Below are 15945 nucleotides of genomic sequence, written 5' to 3'. Positions count from 1 at the left end.
GCCCTGAGGACCGAGCTAGTGCTCCAAGGCCCCGCGGCTGGATCCGCCCCGCCCCGCCTCCCCTCCCGGCCCAGCCATGGCCGCCCCGCCTCCCCTCCCCTCCCCTCCCGGCCCCGCCATGGCCGCCCCGCGCGCGCCGCAGCCCGGCTTCTACCGGCGCCTGCCCAAAGCGGTGAGCGGGGAGCGGGCAGCGGGGGAGGCGGCAGGGGGACGAGAGACGGACGGACGGACAGGAGTGAGACTAGAGACGGACGGGTGGATGGAGGGACAGGAGTGGGACGAAGGACAGACAGATGGACAAACAGGAGTGGGACAAGGGACAGACGGACAGACAGAAGTGAGACGAGACAGACGGATGGACAGACAGGAGTGGGACAAGAGATTGACGGACGGACAGGAGTGGGACAGGAGACAGATGGGTGGACAGGAGCGGGATGAGAGCTTGACAGACGGACGGACAGACAGGAGCGGGATGAGAGCTTGACGGACGGACGGACAGACAGGAGCGGGATGAGAGCTTGATGGACGGACGGACAGACAGGAGCGGGATGAGAGCTTGACAGACGGACGGACAGACAGGAGCGGGATGAGAGCTTGACGGACGGACGGACAGACAGGAGCGGGATGAGAGATGGATGGACAGACAGAAACGGGACGGCAGACAGCCAGGCAGGAGGGCCGGCCGGCTGGTGCTGCTCGGGGCCCCTCTCAGCCACACTTCCCGGGCGCTGCTGGCCCCGCGGAGGCCGCTGGCCCATGCGGCTCGTTCGGGGCTCTCGGTGGCCGATCTCCCTCCGCTCAAGCCAATCTCGCCTGGTTTCCATTTCCCTTCTCTGCCCTGTTTTCCCCAGGGCGAGCCCTGCGAGGCTGCCGCAGATAACGGGTTATTTTCCGCGTCCCCAAGGGCGTGCCTCGCTTTCTGTGTCTGTGCTGTTGCTGGTACGAGTTGCTGCGCTTTTATCGCTGTTGCCGTTCTGCTCTTGGGGAGATGGCAAGTGGGACGCGTTCCAGCAGAGAGCTCCCGCGGTAGGTGCCGAGGGGCACAGCCAAACCCGCATCACGCCCCACCGCCCCGCTGTTCCTATAACGCTTTTCAATAAGGTGCTTTTGAGGGCTTATGTTTAATGCCTGACTGAGTTCTGTGGGGTATTTCACTTGTAAGACTGAAAAATTGCATGTAGCAGTACATACCTGGCTTGATTTCCAGAAGTGGGAAGCATCCATGGCTCTTGGTCATCACTTGGAGTTGGGCACCCTCACAGTTTAGGATGATCTGACCCCTTTCCCTCTGCTTGTAAACTTCATGCTTTAAAATAGGAATCTGAAATATAATACTTCACAAAATTTAAAATCTTTGAAGAGTTACAGTTTCAACATGTTTTCCAGTTAAAGACTGGAAGAAATACTTCTCCAGTTCTTCTTTTCTCAGAGGGGAGGAGTGCGTTCTGGGGGGGCGAGGGAGTAGGTAATGAAGCAGAGGCTTTCCAGACAGATTTTGGATGAGTTGGAAGGGCACTAGGAACCTGTTCCATGCATCAGCAGACCAGAGATCATGAGAAGGAGCAGAGGTGGGGTGAGGAATAGAGCTGGGGATCACAGGTTTGGACACCAAAGGCCGATTGTCAAGAGAAGGTCAGGCAGGAAGCGCCCTTGGATAAAGGAAGGCAATAACTCCGGTCGCTCTCAGTGGGTGGAGGTAGCACCTTGCTGGATTTCTGCTGTAAGTACAAGCTTTTAAGTACAAAAAAGGAAAGGTGAGTGTATGTACAGATGATATTTTTAACAGTGCACACATAAGTTTAACTTGCAGTGGATGGGGAAAGAGTTCGTGAATCCTTACTATACTTTTCTTAATACTGAGGCAGCTGTTGGCTTCCTCCTCACCTCTAGTTGCACTGCTCAGGCAGTTAGTTGGGGAGCTCTTTCCTGAGCCAGCTGGGCTCCCACTGAGAAGGAGCAACTAGGACAGTCTTGGTTGAACACATCCAAAAACATGAGGATACTATTACTAGCCAAACATAGAGATAACTGTGATTTTATTTTCAAATTCGGAGTGAAACGATGTGGGGCACAAGAGCAGCAACAAGGTGTAGAAGTCGTTCTTTCCAGCAGGCACAGATCCGTAGGTTTGTTTTTTCCTGTAGGAACTTCATGCTCATTTGAACGGCTCCATCAGTTCTGCCACTATGAGGAAGCTTATGGTCCAGAAGCCACACCTTCAGATCCAGAATGGAATGACTGCGATCGACAAAGGAAAGAAAAGAACCTTGGATGAGTGAGTATACACGTGTCTGTGAGGAACATTTACTGAGGGTCTTTTAAGTTCAGAACAGAGAAATATGTGGCTTTATTCACTGACTGCAGAAAATACATGTTAAAATTTTACAGTGTAATTGGTTAGATTTTTTGCTACTCTTGTCTATACAATAACCTCTTAGATGTTTGCAACTAAATAGTAATTTCATGTTGATTAATTCCTTCTTTAAAGGATTGAATATTTTCACCTGTAGCATATGCCCTTCAGAGAAAATTGACTCGTGTAGTTTCCTTTTTTTGGAAACCAGGTTTTCCTTTGTGCTTAAAAAAGGCTTTATGGTAATAACAGCAATAATTTCTGTTGCAAATGCATTGTTTGCATCTAAACTCAGAAATGGCCATTCAGAAGGTCTGTGTGTTTCAAGCTGCAACCTGGTTAATTGAGCATAGAGAGTGCATGTTTTCCAAGTGCAAGTTTCTTTTTTTTTTTAGTACTAATTTGTCCAATTTTTTAACTTTTTATGTTAGGTGTTTTCAAATGTTCCAGTTCATCTACCAGATTACAACTCGGACTGAAGATATTTTACTGGTAAGTTAATTAAAAGTTTGCTTAAAACAAGCAAGCAATACAAAAAGTCAAAATTAGTTGGATTAACAGTATTGGGTTCCAAGTTACAATATCAACAATGGTCCCTTCAAATGGAGGTCAGAATTATTACTGTAAAACATATTAAGTTAGAAACACAGAGTTTTATATAGCTTTTACATTTGATTGTTGTTAAAGCAATGAGCTTCTGATGTGGTGAACACTCAGATACTTGGACTAATAATGTCTGAAAAATGTGATGCCTCTTCGTTGTTACCAAAACTTTGACCAACTGTAGTCTCCTATTTCTCCTTTGGTTTATTACGTGCCAGAACTGCTGAAATAAATTGCCTGTTTCACTTCAGAGTAGAAACTGTCAAGGAGAACTGTTGCGTGGTCAAAATAGGGAGTGAAAGAAAGTGCGTGTAGTGGTGTAGTGTCCTCTTCTTTCCCCTGCAAAGGGGCTTCTAGGCAGGCTGTTAAATTTGCAGAGAGGCACAGTGGCTGTGGAAAGGGTTAGGACTGCACCAGCTGAGGGTGTTCTTGTTCAGACAAATTGATTTTAATTTGTCCTAACTCTCTCTGGTATCACTGAGGGAACTGGAGGTGCCCTCTGGGGGGTAACGCTTCCCGAGATGGAGAGCCCTAAAATCATGAAGGGCCTGAAAGTTTTGCAAGTGCTTCACACCCAAAGATAGAGGAGTCTTCTAGCTGTAAAAGAAAATAGAATCAATTATAAGCATTACTTTCCTGATGTTGAATATACTGTTTCTTCATCAGATAACTAAAGATGTTATTAAGGAATTTGCTGATGATGGTGTCAAGTATCTGGAATTGAGGAGCACTCCTAGAGAAGAGAAGTCCACCGGTACAGTCTGTTCTATTTTTTATTTTATAAGTCTGGTGTGCTATAAAACTTAGGTAAGATTGACTATATTAATAATAACGGAAGTCAAATTGAGTTGGGTCAGTAAAAATATACTTTCAATATAAAAGCAAAGATTTAACCATGTAAAAAGATGTCAGTTTACTTTGAATTTTTTGAGGACAAAAATCTGTTGGTTATAAATCTGCTACCCAAGAATTTGGGTTATTCGCTTTAGTATGACTATGGTATTAGAACTATATAGATTAGAAGACTATGGGATAAAATCAAAGGTGCAAAATGAAACTTATGAGGCTAGAGAGTTGTGTCTATGACGTAATAAAATTAAATAAAATATGTTTATTCCAATTGTGTTTGTAGGTATGACCAAAAGGATGTATGTTGAAACTGTACTTGAGGGTATAAAACAGTGTAAAGAAGAAGGCTTGGATATAGATGTAAGGTAAATAAAGCACATGAAGTACCTCTGTTTCAAGGGTTTCTGTAGTCTGATGCTTGGTCATGGTTTGCAGAGAGGTTTACAAACCATCATTGTAGGAGACAAAATTGTGCTTAAACGAGATTATTTGGAAACAGATAACTCGTATGGAAACTTTCTAGTTATCTTCTTTTTTACTGATAGAAAAGGAAGCTGGCTAAAGTTTTTCAGCTCTAATCTCATTAAAGAGATGTTTTTCACTAGCCTGGATTAATTGCAAAGATTTTGCTTGATGAATTGTACAAGCAACCTGCTGTAAAGGTGAGGTAGTCCTAACCAGCCGACAAGTTTCAGTAGGTGTCAGGGGTTGCTTGGGGGCAGTCTCCTTGCCTGTCTCTCATACTCTCAGTAGCAACCCTTGCTAGATTTCTTTGTGGAAGCTGGAGAGTTCTCATTCTTCATGTGTGCACCTTTGAGAGGTTGCTTGCCTGGTCGTGCAGGCAGCAAATGAGCAGCATACAGTTCTCTGCCCTCCCTCTCACCATGGCTATTACATTTCCTAGGCTAACGTAGTTATCTGATTTATGTCCCTCTGCACTTTGGTACCTGCAGTCCTTCTACAGTTTCCTGTACCTACTCCTTATACTCAGCAGGAAAGGGTGTGAAGTGCCATTTTTGTTGGTAATACATCTCTTAGTCTCCTGAAATCACAGCTTGTATTTAACTTAATATGTATGTTTCTATCCCAGATTGTTAATAGCAATAAATAGAAAAAGTGGCCCGGCAGTTGCTAAGCAGACTGTTAAACTTGCTGAAGAGTTCCTTCTTTCCAGTGATGGAATTGTAGTAGGAGTTGACCTCAGTGGCGATCCCACTGTAAGTTTTGTCTATTCTTGAAGATAAACATAATATTTTGTAACAGCAAGGGGTTCTAATACTTTGTTCTTAGGCATTTTTGTGCTGTTTGTTGCTAGTTTGAATGAATTGCTCGTAATCTTGATACTAGGTTAATCCCTGTTGCTGTAAGGGACAAATACTCGAACAAAGAATCAATAGGTGAATATATGACATAAAAGAAGAAGCCACTGAAAAGTAGTGTTTGTCTGGGGAGTGCCCATCACTAAATTGTCCCTGTCAGACTGACTGGGTTGCAGCAAGTTAAATAATACTGTGAGTTCACACTAGGTTAAATTTTGTTTAGATACACCAAACGCTTATTGCGCATTAAGAAAGGAGAAATGTTTGAGGATAGCTGTCAAGCTGAAATTAAATAGCTCCAGGTGATAGTTGTAAAAAAGGTGTCAAAATCAAGACAATTGCCTTGTCTGTAGTCCAGAAGATGCCCCACACTGATGTTGGACCAATGTGTCTGTCATGCCCGTGGAGCAGAACATACTGTGATATGCTGAATTCGAAACTGAAGTAATGGGAAAAGAAAAATAATTCATTGTAACTGTATTTGAATTAAGTATTTTGATACTGCTAGACTTCTTAATTATTGTAATAGGAGATTTGTAAAACAAGCTGTAGATGATGATATGTTTCTGTCTTCAAGGCAGGACATGGTCAAGATTTTTTGGAGCCGCTCTCAGAAGCAAAAAAAGCAGGTCTAAAGCTGGCATTGCATCTTTCAGAGGTAAACGTTTTCTTTATTTTGATCCTTCTCTGTAATTCCTATTTTATAAAAACTTTGATGAAGCTAAAATTAACTTCTGTGCATTTTGAACTTCTCAGACCAATGTAGTAATAGGTTGGGGACTTTTCACAAGAGAGAAGAAATCTTCAACAAGCTGTTCTGATTCAAATTATTTCTTACTGCACTATATCTGTTGGGGGGTTAGGTGTGAATCTGAAAATTAGTAATATTCCAAGAAATGCACCGTTGTCTTCCTGGTATTTTATTCTTTCTTTACAGGGTAGTAATGTAGATATTTAGTCATAATGACACTTTCTTTTGGACGAGAGACGCTGTGGAAATAGAACTTGAAGTCTGTTGTAATTATTCAATGTGCCATTTTATGCGTCCTTGACAGAATGTAAAATCTGTCCTTTCTAGATTCCATACCAAGAAGAGGAGACCAAAATTCTCCTGGGCCTACCTCCGGACAGAATTGGACATGGAACATTTCTCAACTCTGCAAGCGCAGGTTCAGAAGAGTTGGTGCAACTTGTTCAACAGAATGAGATACCTATTGGTAAGAAAAAAAAATTTAGGACAGTTACTTGGTGATGTCTAGATTTCAGAAGATCACATGTACTAGTGAGCTGGTAAATCTGATTGTATTTGACCAAAGGTGACTTAGAAAAACATGGCATTGTGAGAGAGACTTGCCTATAAGGGTACGCTGGGAATATTTTTGTTGTTTTGACATAGTTGTGACAGCAGGAGACAATTGGTGTCTCAGATGAAAACAAAATTTTAACTTCTAGTTACTGTGCAAGGCTATGTGGTCTTTCTTTGTCTGGTTTGTTAGCGCCCTACATTTTATGCTTAGCCAGTAGTTAAAAAGTAATTGGTTACCAAACTGCCCTCAGAACATGCTACCAAACCTTTGAAGGACAGAGAATTAAGGAAACGACAATAGCCAATTTTAATTCAGGAACAGAAGTAAGTCAATTAATGCATCAAAAACATGACGTGGCCTTTGTTTTCACATATATCCTTGTTTCTTCTTTTTACCCTTAGAACTCTGCATGACCTCAAACATCAAAACTCAGACAGTGCCCTCCTGTGACAAACACCACTTTGGGTACTGGTACAGCCTGGGCCACCCCACAGTGCTTTGTGTAAGTTTTTTCATTTGAACCGTGTGTTGGGGCTAAGAGCAAAACTGGTGTGAGACCATTCAGGTTGATGCTAAGTGTGGAGGGTGAGGCAGTTTCTTCCCTGGAGACGCAGGAAAACAGACTCTGCTCTAGTTCCCAGATCTGAGGAAGGGCATATGAGGAAGATGGAGATGTGCATGTACTCACATAGCTTGCATGTAGGCATCATTTGATAGCCATCTTTCTAGATATTTAAATAGGAAATACTATTTTCTTGATAAATTGTGCTATCACTTTAAGAAGTTTCATTGTGTTTGAGTAATTTATTAATTTTGAGTGAATATAGGGTAAATAAAGTATGAAATAATTACCAACAGATGAAAGAATTGTGGAATAAAATGTGAAACAGCAAGATAGAACTGGATTGTAATGTGTAGAAAAAACCCTTTTTAAAATACGGGAACTAATCGAAACTTCTTTTCTTTTCTTTTCTTTTCTTCCAATTTAACTCCAGACTGACGATAAAGGCGTCTTTGCAACTGATCTGTCACAAGAATATGAGCTGGTTGCAAAAACATTTAATCTGACTCAATCAGAGATGTGGGATCTTTCCTATGAATCAATCAACCATATCTTTGCTTCAAGTGTAGTAAAATCAAAGCTAAGAGAGCAGTGGTGTAAACTGAAGCCAACTCTGTTTGATTAATCAAACTGTTGCTCTCAACAGCTTGGGTGTGTAGCTTAGTTAGTAAGCTTTTTTTACTGAATCCTTGGCTTTTTTCAGACTTCAGGTTTATAAATCCAGACCATAAACTGTGCCTGTGCAAACTGAAGATGACAGAGATGCATCCTTCAGTAGTGGGGACACAAGTAAACGTTCTTCCGTAGCTGGGAAGGGCTCTCAACTAATGACTGAAACTACAAATGTGTCGTCACACAGTTTCTCTTCAGTTGATAGGACATTTTTTAAGAATAGTTGAAAGGTGTCATCATACTACAAACGTCTGAGAGCCAGAACAAATTTAGGGCAGAGCTTAAAGGTTTTTAAATGTTTGTTGGCAACGTGATGCCAAGCAGTTTGGATGATTATATATATTTTGTGTTTTGTGTTATTTTTTTCAAAAAAAAAAGGCTTTGAGCTATTGATTAAATGTGTGAAGACAGAAACAAACTCATGGAGGATGAAGTGTTTCAAAAGAATTAAATAAAACCTCTCATTCTGTTGGTGCACATGGATGACTGCAGCCCACTGTGGATCGTGTGGCGTATGTTGTGGTGCCCGTTGGGGCCGTCAGCACAGGGAGTATTTAGACAAAGCTAAGAATTTTGGCTGCCTTGGCAAACTGTGAGCTGCTTGGGGGAAATGGTCCGATTCTTAAAATGCTGTTTAGAATTACTGTTTGTTTTCTATAAAAATGCAATAAAAGCAGCTTCAACCTCCATGTTTTCAAACCCACTACTTAAATATACATGCGTGTGTGTGTGTGGGATCTGCAGAGGAGATGCACGTGTAACCTGCTGCAGGGTTTGGTGAGGCCAAGCTCCCCGAGCAGACCTGTTCTACAAAAGCTGTTCATGACTTCTGTTTTGGTCTTTTTTTAATAAAATCAGCATCAAGTAGTTAGTCTGGCTGCAAAGTGGCAACAAGAAACAAACAGAAAAAAACTAGGGGAGGATAGTGAAGCAGTAGGTGTGGGAGTGTGGCTACCTGAGGTTTCTAGAGAGCATTTTCCAAGCAGAAAACAATCCTTTTGGAGATGGGGGAAATTATGTGAAGCAGGACTGTGGTTGTATATATTCTTATCTGAGCTCGGAATAAGACCTCATGCTGACTTTTTACTTACAAACAGTACTTTAAGTTACTTCCCAAATATTTTCACTGATCATGTTGTCATCGTTGTTTGATCGAATTGCATTATCACTTGCTGCTTGGTCGTGTTTTCCTGTTTTTCTTTCTACAAAACTAACGGCTGTGGTAAATTTTTCCTTTTTCAGTGAGGAAGCTCTCTAAGGACAGGGTGAGCAGCTTTCTGGGATGTTACAGTTGCATGTATCTCAGTGTTGGGATAAGCGGGCCTGCGCTCCAGGGAGATGGCATTCTCGTGTAATGTAAGTTTTATAACATTTTTATAGGTTAGGGCCTTCTAATCACTCTTCAGTAACACAGTGTTTGGTTTATTAGGAAAGAAAAACTGTCGACTTCTGTTTATATACCAAGGAGTCACCCTCAGTGTTCATTTTATCTGTCAAGTATAAAACTTTCTAAAGCTAAGTAAGACTCGTAATTAGTATCTGATGAGATTCTGAGCTTCAAACTTAGTGTTACACAGAAGTAAGTCTTACTTTTAAGAGTTCAGAGAGCATAGTCCTGGTAAATGCTGCTATTTTCAACTTCCTTTTTTCCTGTGATCATACAGTGTTTTAGAGGTTTTCACCATGACAAGACTATCACATCTAGTTATGGAATCACTCTTCTGAAGGCTCTGTAATTACCCTGCCACTGAGGTACTTGATCTGTTGCTGATTTAAAAAAAAACACCCTGCTTTGCCTGTAACAGTATTTACAGTCTCTGCTGGTAGTGGAAGTCAGGAGGTGACTTGAAGGATTCCATTTGTGTGAAGCAAAAGAACCAGGAATATATTTGTGTGGCTAAAGGATGATACACAAGAAACTGAGCGTTCTGTAAATTGGTTTCTAACTGTGTGTTACTGCAGTTATTTACACTGCAGACGTGTTATGTGCAGAGTGAAATGAAAGTTGGAAAGGATGTGAAGTTTTGGAATGAGGAATCATCCCATTAGAACTTTATTGTGTACAGTTCCCAAGCTGTATACTAGAAGCTGAAACCTCACCTTTTTGCTATAGCTGGGCTGGTTTTCAGGAGTATAGCTTGTAATAAAACTACAGAGGTTCCTTCTTTGATTTCAGGTAGGATTACGGTTTATTTTCAGCCCTTCTTGCTGAGCCTGCTTGTTAAATTCAGAGTGAATAGCGAGATAAACCTTGTTTAGTTTGTAATATTGTATAAAAAGAGACTGTTGCATACAGTTGGCATGAAGCATCACCACTGAAGTAACCATCTGCAATGGAGCACGGACCTTTTTTTCTTTTTCCCTTAGTGCAGTGGAAATTACAAGTAACTATTGCTAGAATTTCCTACGGTATAAGGTGAGATTTAATTATCTACTCAGGTGCAGCTCAACTTATTTTTAAAGTAAACAAAGTAAATCTAGGAGGAGTTAATATTTTCATTTATTTCCATCCAATTATATGAGATAATCCTTACAGAACAGTCTTCAGTGCTCAGCATCTTTATTCACATCACATGAAAACACACGCTTTGGTCCTAAGTAAACGATGTTGTCTTTGGAGATGTGTGCAAGCAGAGCACCACTGCTCACTGTAGAGTAACTTGCTCAGAGTCCCTTTTGAGACAAACACAGAAAGTCTTCAAAACCTCTTTTCGTTATGATTAAGCTGGTACCACACCAGAGCTTATCTTTATACAGCCGCTAAACTCTTACTTGTTTACGCGCTGCTCTTCAGGATCGTTGCTTTGCAAATAATGCATTTACATTAATGATTTATATGCCGGCTTCAATATTTAGGCATTTCAAACTAATACAATAAAAAGATAATAATACAGATAAGGGCGTTATGTTAGATAAGTGCATAAGATGATTAAGGGACTGGAGCATTGGTCCTGTGAGAGGCCTGCAGAGCTGGAGCTGTTTAGGCTGGAGAAGAGAAGGCTCGGGGGGCAGATCTCATCAGTGTTTTTAAATACCTGATGGGGAGGAGTAAAGAAGATGGAGTCAGGCTCTTCTCAGCAACACAGGACCAGGAAAAGAGACACAAACTGAAACACAGGGAATTCCACCTGAAGGTAAGGAAACACTTTTTTTCCTGGAGGGATGGCTGAAGGTGGGAGCACATTGCCCAGAGAGGCTGGGGATTCTCTGTCCTTGCAGATATTCAGAACCCTAAGTAACCTGCTGTAGCAGACCCTGCTTGAGCAAAGGAGGTGGACTGGTCAATCTCCAGAGATGGCTTCCAACCTCAGCTACTCTGTGACTCTGTAACATGAATACACAAATACTTTAAAAATTAAATACCAACTGAGTCACTCAAGTGACAATTTTTTTAACAGGCTTGAACAAAAGCAGATGATTGACGTGTGAAATTGTTTTTAAAGCACAATTTATTCATTCTTTGTATCCTTCCTTCTTTCACATCCACTGTGGAATCCTTTGGTGCCATCAGGACCTTTAGGCAGCCGCAGCACCCCTACAGGCAGACCATCTGCGTTTTGTATTTTCCGAGCCAACATGGGGCTGCTGCTGGGACTCTTCTCTTGTGTTACAGTTTGAGCTTTTCTTCTCTGGACCCAGGGGCTACCGGAAGGTGTGATACTGCTATCTGAGGAATACTCTGTACCTTGCCTTGGAATTTCAGGGCTAGCGCTTGGGTTAAGCTTGCTGTCTTCAGCCAGCGGAGACTTCTTGGTTACTTTTCTTAGTGAAGATGGACTGTTCCAAGGACTTGATCTGGGTGACACGTTAGGACTCAAATGGTTGGTTGGGTGAATGACAGAGCTCAAATTGCTCTTAGTATTCATTGCAGTAGTTCTGCGTCCTGACAGTGGTGATGTAGGGTTACTCTCTGGGTCAGAAGAGCTGTTTGCTGAAGATTCCTCACCAACAAACTGCAGCTCCTCCACTCTCTTATTAAGGGATTTAGCCTTCTTAAGACTCTTGCTGGTATCTTCATCACGGTTCTTGTCTTTGGGAACTTTTTTCTTTGGAGGTTTCATGCCTATTAAGACAACTTTCATGCCAGTCTCTTCAGCACACATGGAGTCATGAGCACGTACGGCAGCATCTACTTCTTCAAATTCTACAATTGCACATTCCTGAGTTCCCAGCTGGGTGTACCGATTGCTGACCCTCCTAATATCGGGTGGTAAATCCCTACCAGGCTTAAGGATACGAACTGATGCTATTGCACCAAAAGTTACAAAGGCTTTGAGGAGATGCTCCATTATCCTTTCTTGCAAGCATCCATTTTCTTGTTGTTTGTTAGGAGCCTGCAGCTCAGAAATCATGTGGATATCGTACACCAGTAACATCCTGGTAGGGAGGTTTTCACTTGGAAGCACTGGAACTGGAGTATTTCTTCTAACTTTTTTGTTGTCGTCACTGAGCTCAAGTGTGTCCGAGTACTTCAGTGCATAGGCTGTGGTTCTCCAGTCACGGGTAAGGTGTTTCACCTTGAAGACAGAGACAGGTTAAGCAACACAACTGAGCAAACCCACTCAAACTTAGCACAGAAAGTGTAAGGCAGATGCAGGCTCCAGCCTGGAAACCTGGATTTAAGTTTCATGTAGCAAACTTGAGTGAAAAAGTTATGGTTTTTCTGCTATAATGGGCACTGGTGATCTGTACAGCTCATGTCCTGTTGAATCTGCTGGAAATAGGAACAGATGGTAAATCTCAAACTGGAAATCATTATTTTATCTTAAAACCTGTTCAAGGGGTATTGGGTCATTCCATATCTAGGTCTGAACCATGACCACAAGGCATGTTCTGTGGGTTTTATTTTGTTAAATTTGGCAAACAAGTAGTCTTGCCAAGTTTAGGACTTCATATTATTGAACTCATTTTCGTCCTCCTTCAAAAATCTCAGTTTAAAGAAAACCCCAAACTTCTCCACTGTTTTTTAAGACTGTTTTGAAGAGTTTATCTTTTATCAGTATAATCTGTTTGAAGCAGGCAGAAGAAACTGGGGCACCTTGAGACTGAATAGTTCTGTAAAAGTCAGATGTAGAATCTTGACAAAGTGTTTCTAACGTAATTTTAGAAATCTTTACATACACATACTTACATAGGAGTTCCTAATGTAAAACAAAAAAACACCTCACCTGTAAGTGACTTCAGTTACCAGGTACTTTCTAGTACTCTAAATTTTTGCATCTCCATACATTTGAAAGGGTCAGTTTCATCATCCCTTCTCAAAGACAAGAGTAACTTCACCAGGATTACTTAGCCCCTTGTGAGCAGCTGATCTAGAAATTAGTTTTATCCACTGTCCTGTTTCCTATGCCCTGCTCACTCCCAGAATGGTAACATAAAAGCACGGTTGCTTTAAAGCCTATGATTCCCCTAGCCAATCATGAACGCCTTCAGCAGTTGAAGTTCTGGATGAGAACAAGCGTAGCCGTCACATCAAAACTGCATCAGCCCTTGAGAGAGGCAGATAAAGACGACAACTGTAAAGCTATCTCTGTAAAATAAATTCATCTCATCTCTCCTAATGTGTTTAGATTGATCGGGCTTACCCAAGGAACTTCCAGTATTAAAAAGTCAGCTTACCTTCTTGAAAGAAGTGAGGAGTTTAACACTGACGTAGCCCATTTTATTTCTTCTAACATGCTTTAGAAGGAAGGCGTCTTTCTCGAGGTTCTCGTCTGAGAAGTAATATTCAATCTGTGCAACTAACTTCTGGATCAGGTCATTTTCTGGTGGTTTCCAGTTCTGGTCACAGTCGTCATCATCATTTTCCCCACCACTGGAAAACAGTTAAATCATGCTGTTAATAGATCCTCATCTTACTTGAATGAATTCAATCAGTCTTTCAAAATGAAAACACATAACAGTAGTGCCAATTCCAGCTTACTGTACACATCAGCACTGAACAGGTATCGCCCTTCCCGTCTGAGGTAGGCGGCCAGCTCAGAGGGTGAAGCTTTCCAGTCAGCATAAGGAGCCCAGTTCCTGAGCTCATTCCAAAAGCTGATCTCAGTGTAGAACAACGAGACATTTACACTAGGATCTTGAAAACACTCTGCCAACTCAAATCCTACACTGAAACAGGAAATGCAGGTGTACAGGCGCTTGGTGTTACATGGAGTTCTTCCAGTGACAGTGGTTTATTTTTCAGCATGAAGCTGTTAAGCACAGGCTTGACATCTATATCTTTAATGAGTAGCATCACATACCAAAATATTCCAACTTGACAAAACCATGATTTCTCAAGCCTTGTAACTGCATGAATGCAAGAGACAGTACAGTATCCAATTAGTAAGAAAGACTAACAGGACTATTGAACCTTTGAAAGGTCACTTCCAGAATGCCAATAGCAGTTACCAAAGGGCTTAAACTGGAGGTATGTTGGAGATTAAGGACTTTGATGTAGTAGCAGCTCATGGACATCAGGAACAGCTGTATATGCAAACATATGCAGGCTGCTAAGAAGACGCTGTCATTTCCCATCACATTGTCTAGGTGTCTGTGCAAAATGGAGCACTACCAAACGTCCTATCCCAAAGATAAGGTACTGCAACTATGGATTTGAGATAAACTTCATTCCATATACAGTTACAGCTCTACGCTCGTTGCTGAAATACAAACAACCACTGAAATTGTTACCTAGCATTGAGGCAAACGGTGTAATAGTAATTCATAGTAATGATCAACTGCTAGTACCTCTAAGGTGTCAGCTCTACTACAAAGGTCATTGATAAGCACTGTCAGTCAACATTAATAAAGTGACCACTAGTAATTCACAACTTTCATGTACTTCTTTCTTTATTCAGAGCTTCCTGAGGGATGTGCTTGCCGAAACAGATAGGACAGACTGAAAAACAACCTTTTAACATAGTGACTCATCTGGCTATTAGTCACACAAGAAGCTAAACACATCTGCACAGAGAGTAGATTTTAGGTTTTAAACTAAAAACACTACTTTAGAATGTCCCTTTGATAACATGTTTTTGTTCAGACAGCGTCTTCCAGACACAGAGATGAGAATGCCCTGTGTTCAGTCATGGCAGAGGCGTTGGAACTAGATAATCTTTATCCCAACCCAACTCTTCCAACCCAAACTACTCTGATTCTATGATGGAGATCACTCCTCATGTTGTCCAGCCCAGAGAAAGGGCACTTGCTTTCTGAACCTCCAAAAGGAGTGGATTTACCCACATTTTCGGTGTCACCGCTGCCACCGTCCTCACCCCTGTTCCATCAAAGGCAGGAAGATTAGGATGGCAGGGAGGAACTACAGACTGGGAACCCACGTCCTGCTCTGAGAGGCTGCAGATGCCAGCTGGCCCTTCCCGGGGGGATGCTCAGATCCCGGTTGTTCAGTTCTGGGCCCCTCACCACAAGAAGGATGTTGAGGCTCTGGAGCGAGTCCAGAGAAGAGCAACGAAGCTGGTGAAGGGGCTGGAGAACAGGCCTGATGAGGAGCGGCTGAGAGAGCTGGGGGTGTTTAGCCTGGAGAAGAGGAGGCTGAGGGGAGACCTCATTGCTCTCTCCAACTACCTGAAAGGAGGTTGTGGAGAGGAGGGAGCTGGGCTCTTCTCCCAGGTGACAGGGGACAGGACGAGAGGGAATGGCCTCAAGCTCCGCCAGGGGAGGTTCAGGCTGGACATCAGAAAAAGATTTTTCACAGAAAGGGTCACTGGTCCCTGGCAGAGGCTGCCCAGGGAGGGGGTTGAGTCCCCTTCCCTGGAGGGGTTTAAGGGACGGGTGGACGAGGCGCTGAGGGACACGGGTTAGTGATTGCTGGGAAGGGTTGGACTCGGTGATTCGGTGGGTCTCTTCCAGCCTGGTGATTCTGTGATTCCCGGGGGGATGCTTGGATCCCGGTTGTCCTTGCCCGCCCCCAGCCCCGCGGTCTCACCTGTCGCGCCCGCAGCGCCCCGCGTCCCCCTCGCCGTCGCCGTCCCCGGAGAGGCGGATGGCGGCCGGGCCCCGCCGGGCCATGGCGCTGCGAGGCTCGGCCCGGGCCGCCCGCGGCCGCCGCTCCCTCCCCCGCCGGCAGGGCCGGTCCCTCCCCCGGCCGCGCTGACCCCTTCGTGCTCGCGGACCAGGGGGTTCGTTCAGCAGGACACCCGCGGCTCCTCGCCGGGCAGCGGCCGCCTTCGCATCGCGGCTTTTTGGGAGAAGAAGGGGCCGCTCAGCCTGGAGAAAAAGAGGCTGCGAGGAGCCTCGTGGCTCTCTGCAGCTCCCGGCAGGGAGGATGGAGCGGGG

The 15945-nt window shown here is 43.3% G+C and overlaps 3 protein-coding genes across 3 annotated transcripts in view; 2 read left to right on the top strand and 1 right to left on the bottom strand.

Annotated features, from left to right (window-relative positions):
- Positions 1-104: 104 nt before the first annotated feature.
- On the top strand, positions 105-8354 carry MAPDA (N6-Methyl-AMP deaminase). The gene is made up of 10 exons (XM_069866951.1): positions 105-172; positions 2145-2275; positions 2785-2845; positions 3623-3710; positions 4089-4170; positions 4896-5022; positions 5702-5782; positions 6203-6341; positions 6833-6933; positions 7427-8354. The coding sequence occupies exons 1-10, from the start codon at positions 119-121 to the stop codon at positions 7616-7618; spliced, it is 1056 nt and encodes a 351-aa protein (XP_069723052.1). The 5' UTR covers positions 105-118; the 3' UTR covers positions 7619-8354.
- Positions 8355-8894: 540 nt separating this feature from the next.
- Positions 8895-15945, top strand: part of LRRC49 (leucine rich repeat containing 49) — a 41202-nt gene continuing 34151 nt past the window's right edge. The window contains exon 1 of the mRNA XM_069866945.1: positions 8895-9021. Coding sequence (XP_069723046.1) covers positions 9004-9021 — 18 coding nt within the window. The 5' untranslated portion in view covers positions 8895-9003. The remainder of the gene's footprint in view (positions 9022-15945) is intronic.
- Positions 11097-15715, bottom strand: LARP6 (La ribonucleoprotein 6, translational regulator). The gene is made up of 3 exons (XM_069866949.1): positions 15596-15715; positions 13285-13480; positions 11097-12182 (listed from the first exon to the last, which is right to left on the bottom strand). Exons 1-3 carry the CDS (start codon positions 15676-15678, stop codon positions 11115-11117), a joined length of 1347 nt encoding a protein of 448 aa, XP_069723050.1. The 5' UTR covers positions 15679-15715; the 3' UTR covers positions 11097-11114.

Source organism: Phaenicophaeus curvirostris, chromosome 12, assembly GCF_032191515.1.
Source record: "Phaenicophaeus curvirostris isolate KB17595 chromosome 12, BPBGC_Pcur_1.0, whole genome shotgun sequence".
Lineage (NCBI taxonomy): Eukaryota > Metazoa > Chordata > Aves > Cuculiformes > Cuculidae > Phaenicophaeus > Phaenicophaeus curvirostris.
Note: the sequence above shows the minus strand (reverse complement) of the source record. Positions and strands in the feature narration are given on the sequence as shown.

What these genes read in the sequence shown, in the direction of transcription:
- MAPDA (XM_069866951.1), top strand. Translation starts at nt 119, where the DNA reads ATGGCCGCCCCGCGCGCGCCGCAGCCCGGCTTCTACCGGCGCCTGCCC. An exon ending in GGACTGAAGATATTTTACTG is followed by an intron (nt 2,846 to 3,622) that starts GTAAGTTAATTA and finishes TTTCTTCATCAG; the next exon opens with ATAACTAAAGATGTTATTAA. An exon ending in ACAGAATGAGATACCTATTG is followed by an intron (nt 6,342 to 6,832) that starts GTAAGAAAAAAA and finishes TTTTACCCTTAG; the next exon opens with AACTCTGCATGACCTCAAAC.
- LARP6 (XM_069866949.1), bottom strand. Translation starts at nt 15,678, where the DNA reads ATGGCCCGGCGGGGCCCGGCCGCCATCCGCCTCTCCGGGGACGGCGAC. An exon ending in GGGCGCTGCGGGCGCGACAG is followed by an intron (nt 13,481 to 15,595) that starts GTGAGACCGCGG and finishes ACTGTTTTCCAG; the next exon opens with TGGTGGGGAAAATGATGATG. An exon ending in TCCTCACTTCTTTCAAGAAG is followed by an intron (nt 12,183 to 13,284) that starts GTAAGCTGACTT and finishes TCTGTCTTCAAG; the next exon opens with GTGAAACACCTTACCCGTGA.